Source organism: Oculina patagonica, chromosome 4 (genome assembly GCF_052425735.1).
Source record: "Oculina patagonica isolate OP01 chromosome 4, crgOcupat, whole genome shotgun sequence".
Taxonomy (NCBI): domain Eukaryota; kingdom Metazoa; phylum Cnidaria; class Anthozoa; order Scleractinia; family Oculinidae; genus Oculina; species Oculina patagonica.
In genome coordinates, this window is record NC_135761.1 from 14,722,113 (window position 1) to 14,727,030 (window position 4,918).

Sequence of the window (4,918 nt, forward strand, 5' to 3'; positions counted from 1 at the left end):
ATTCCTTGATAAGTTTAGTTGACAGCTGCCAGAATGAATGTTATTAACATGAATGATTGTAAATCTCTTACCGAATGTGATAACTGATCATTCATTTCACGGTGTTGTGTCAGTTTTAGCTCCAGTTCCCTTGATCGCAACAAGATTAATTCGATAATGCTATAATTTCCATTTATGGCTTTTTTCGGCTCTTAGAGCAGCTCACTTCTTACAATAAAAACCCGTGGTCAAGTATCGAAATCAGGAGTCGCTTCCTTAAGAGTACCTGTCGTTAACTAGTACTTAATTGTTTAAGATACCTAGGGCACCTGCAGAGCATATTTCAAGGATTGTTGATTTCAGGAGATGTGTCGCGATGCCTGCTAACAGATACGGTTTTGTAAATTCGCTGTCGACCAAAGGAATACAAAAATAGAACAATTGTGAAATATAATTGCTAAGGGCGATTGGAAAAAGAAAAACAGCGATGAAACTTGGATATGTACGTGGAATCACATGGGCTTGTTCTAGCAATTGAATATGAAGGCACTGTGGACGTATAGAGTGGGTCCAGTCTTGTTTTGTCTCGCTATCATATTTCGCATTTCGTTCACAGGTAAGTTCATAAGACATACAAAGAAAGAAGAAAATAGTAAGTAATGAATGCCAAACGTGATGAAAAACAGGTTAAGATTTGTTTCCGCGAACAAAGAATAGAGCCAATTTGCGTTATGTGTAGGATGGAACAAGTTATAGTAGGATGGCCCCCGGATTGAACAAATTATTGCAAACCAACGCCTACTTTCGCGCTCTAACTAAGCCTCTTAGAAGAGCAATTTATACCTTTATGATTTAATTTAACGCCAATATGACACCATGAAACGAATGTAATTAAAACAACGCTCGTTCTTTGCAGCTTTATTGTCTCTACGTTTCACACTAGTACAATCGTAAATAATAGGGCTAATACCGCCATTATTGCCAAAATGCATGCGAGTAAGAAAAACGAACAAACAAGAAAACATTATTTTATCTTTAGGACTTGCTCGCCAATTTCCTGGAGCTAATGGATTTCGCCAAACGAACGAAGAAAGCGTGTCAAAGATTCCTTCAGTATACCGTCTCCTGAAAGGCCTGAATGCAGCAAAGCAGGTACTTACAAGTGGCAATGCTGCGACCTTCCAACAGGATGACGAAAATGCTAAAAACGGTCTTTGGAGACACCCAATTTTTTATAATATTTTCTCAAATCGCAAGAAATCTATCCACAAGATGCTTCATAGGATATTGAATACAAGTGCCCACCTCAAGCAAGACAGTCATCTATCAACAAAATTCAAATCCAGGGATAGTAGCGAGAAAAAAGGAACTTTCAAGATTTCCGATGAGGCAGTAACTGGGAAAGGTGAATACACTATATCACCTGACCAGACAGACGTTGGAATAAAAATGAAACTTAGAATAAATAAACAGCAACCAAAGCAACCACAACAACCGCAGCAGCCGCCACATGAACCACAGCAACCGCAGCAACCACAGCAACCGAAGCGACCGCAGCAACCACAGCAACCGCAGCAGCCGCAGCAACCGCAGCAACCGCAGCAGCCGCATCAACCACAGCAGCCGCAGCGACCGCTGCAACCACAACAACCACAGCAGCCACAGCAACCGCAGCGACCACAGCAACCACAGCAACCACAGCAACCACAGCAACCACAGCAACCGCAGCGACCACAGCAACCGCAGCAGCCGCAGCAACCGCAGCAGCCACAGCAGCCACAGAAGCCACAGCAACCGCAGCGACCGCAGCGACCACAGCAACCACAGCAGCCACAGCAACCACAGCAACCACAGCAACCGCAGCAGCCGCAGCAACCGCAGCAACCGCAGCAGCCGCAGCAGCCACAGCAGCCGCAGCGACCACCACATGAACCACAGCAACCACAGCAGCCACAGCAACCACAACAACCACAGCAACCACAGCAGCCGCAGCAGCCACAGCAGCCGCAGCGACCACCACATGAACCACAGCAACCACAGCAACCACAGCAGCCACAGCAACCACAGCAACCACAGCAACCACAGCAGCCACAGCAACCACAGCAACCACAGCAGCCACAGCAACCACAGCAACCACAGCAGCCACAGCAGCCGCAGAACCCGCAGCAGCCACAGCAACCGCAGCAACCACAGCAGCCACAACGTCCAGAGCAACTGCAGCAACCACGGCAACCACAGCAACCGCAGCAGCCACAGCAACCACAGCGACCGCAGCAACCACAGCAGCCACAACGTCCGCAGCAACCACAGCAACCACAACAACCGAAACCAACAATGGTTACAACTACAAAGTCATCTCCCTCTACAACAACGCCTAAAATGTGCCTGGTTCCTTGTAACACGACATTGAAACCTTCCACTGCAGATTGCATTCGTACGTAAATTTTGCACTCAATTTTGAACATTATTATGGGTATACCGGTTGAATAGCTAACTACATAACTTTGCGTTACTATATACCACACGTTGCCTTTAACATAAAATGCCAAGTTGGGATAGCAGTGTAGCAATGCTTGCTGTAAGCTATCACTTATGATGTTTTGGTCCTTGAGTTAGGTTACCGTATACCTTTGCGGGGATTTAGAAATTTTTTGGGTTTTTTTTCCCGTATTTTTATTATTAAATTTAATATTTTTTAAAAAATTTTTTTTTTTTGAGCGGGGCCATATTTCAAATTAATGCAAAATCAAGGAAAATCGTGTTGATAACAGTACATTTTTGTTGTCATCCCAGAACAAACGTAAGTTGATTATTTTACAGTATGTGTACAGCGCATTTGAACATTATAGTATGAAAAATGCGCTATATGCTTATTCGAGAAAATTGATTATCATTATTATCATATATCATTAATGTTAAATTAAGTGTTTTACTTGGCTTTTCTGCCTAGATGGTCCTACGGACGCCTTCGTGTGAATTTTAGAATAAAACGAATGAAACGTCTTAAGAGTATTAATTCAAACAGTAAACCTGTTACTTTAGTAAACAGAAGGCAAAATAGATGACGTCCCATTCCAGTTTATTATTGAGCAAAGTTCCTCTCTTTGTAATCCACTTTGCTTCTTTCTCAGCTTCGCAGTTTGAACAAGATGCCCTCAGCATACACAATAGATATCGAGCCGTCCACAATGCGCCTGCTTTGACTCTGAACTGTGAAATGAGCAAGAAAGCTGCTGCCCATGCGCAGAAGCTAGCAGACCTGGACACTCTTGTACAATCTGGTTATACGGAAAGACCAGAGCAAGGAGAAAATCTTTCTCTTGGTTGCTACGAAAATAGAGAGGAGACGGCAGAGGAAGCAATAAAAGGGTGGTATGTAGAAATGGAAAGTGTATGTAATGGAAAGGAATTTTAAGACATCCAATAATCACATTGGGCTTTATACATGATGTCCTCCTCGTTTTTAACTCAATTCGATTTGTAACACCAAAATTCTTTGCTTCCAGTAAGTTTGACGGCTTTTGGTTCCACTAAGAGGAAATCTAAGTACTAAAGGATCTTAGTCTGGAAATGCTCATCTCAATAAGCCACCAAAGTTTGAATACATGCTCATTGATTCAATTTGATTATTAGGGTTAGTAGGTTCCAATAGGGTATATCGGTTAAAGACATTTTGGACCAGTTTAAGTCTACAGAACAATTAACTTCATATAAAGGTGGTAAGCTTGAAACAGTTCAAGATCAATCATGAAACAGTGTTAAATGGTGTCATGGACATGGAGTTGCCATTCCTTTCGTATCAAAACTTCTTGTTTGTTTTTCTTATACTCTTACAGAGTTCCCTGACAATAAGCACTACCCAGTGAATAAGTAAGAAAGCGGATAGTTCAGGAATAAAGTAAAACCTTTGTACTTTCACATTTCAAGATCACTCATGACTTGGTGTGTAATGTTGTCATGGAGTTGCCATCCCTATCGTTCTGAAACGTCTTGGCTGCCTTCTTTATACTCTTACAGCGTTCCCTGACTCTTTCACTACCCAATGAGTTAGAAAGAAGGCGAGTAACTCCGGAATGAAATAAATCCCTTTGTACTTTCACAGGTTCGATGAAGTGTGTCAGTACACGTTTGGTAAACAAGGCCCTCAACCAGGTACCAGTCATTTTTCACAGCTGGTTTGGAAGAATAGTACGGAGCTGGGTATAGGAAAAGCTTTCAATAAGCAATCTAATGGAGCAACCTGCACCTTCATTGTGGCACTTTATAAGCCTCAAGGAAACTTTGTGAGGAGCGACAATGCGTACTTGAAAAATATCGAGAAGGGTTCATTTGATGAGAGTTACTGCAAGAATATAATGAAAGCGGGCTTGGAAGGAGGATATGGCTTCAAGAGATTTCAAAACAATTAGCTTGTGAAAGCAGTATATCAAGTTGTAGCTAGGTTTATCTGATCATTTTATCCTCACTGTTTGATTTGTAACAGACCTGACGGTTGGTTCAGGGTAGTTGTGAAATAAGATGTTGATATTTATCAAATACATCACCAGAAAAAAATGGTCCTGACTTTGTCTTGTAGCTTTAGCCTGCAATCTCTTACAAGAAGAAGTTCACCTGGCCATGACCAACAGAGTTATGACCTATGTGACAATTGACACACAGTCGCACTCTGGCTATAGTGGCACATCGTCTGCCCCGGAACTTATCCCGGTTTTTCGTATCATAAAACAACTAGGAATACTGCTTCCCTCCCTGAAGGGGATGGTAGTCCAGTCAAAGTAACCACTTCCTGAGCATTCTGAAAGGCAGCCTTAATTGTTAATCGCTACTCATTTATGCTTCTGGGTTGAGTGAGGCACTGTGAGAGCTAAAGTGTCTTGCCCAAGAACTCAACAATCCGATTACCCTTGTCAGGGTTCAACGTCTGACTGCTGAAACTAGA

The 4,918-nt window shown here is 42.5% G+C and overlaps 1 protein-coding gene across 1 annotated transcript; it reads left to right on the forward strand.

The window, feature by feature from the left end:
• Positions 1-454: 454 nt before the first annotated feature.
• LOC144649672 (uncharacterized) lies at positions 455-4,526 on the forward strand. Its single transcript, XM_078509230.1, has 5 exons — positions 455-595; positions 1,019-1,541; positions 2,388-2,413; positions 3,111-3,351; positions 4,082-4,526. Exons 1-5 carry the CDS (start codon positions 520-522, stop codon positions 4,386-4,388), a joined length of 1,173 nt encoding a protein of 390 aa, XP_078365356.1. The 5' UTR covers positions 455-519; the 3' UTR covers positions 4,389-4,526.
• Positions 4,527-4,918: the final 392 nt, after the last annotated feature.

Coding starts and splice junctions, on each gene's coding strand:
- LOC144649672 (XM_078509230.1), top strand. CDS start 520: ATGAAGGCACTGTGGACGTATAGAGTGGGTCCAGTCTTGTTTTGTCTC. Junction 1,542..2,387: donor CCGAAGCGACCGCAGCAACC/ACAGCAACCGCA, acceptor TAACACGACATT/GAAACCTTCCACTGCAGATT. Junction 3,352..4,081: donor GAGGAAGCAATAAAAGGGTG/GTATGTAGAAAT, acceptor GTACTTTCACAG/GTTCGATGAAGTGTGTCAGT.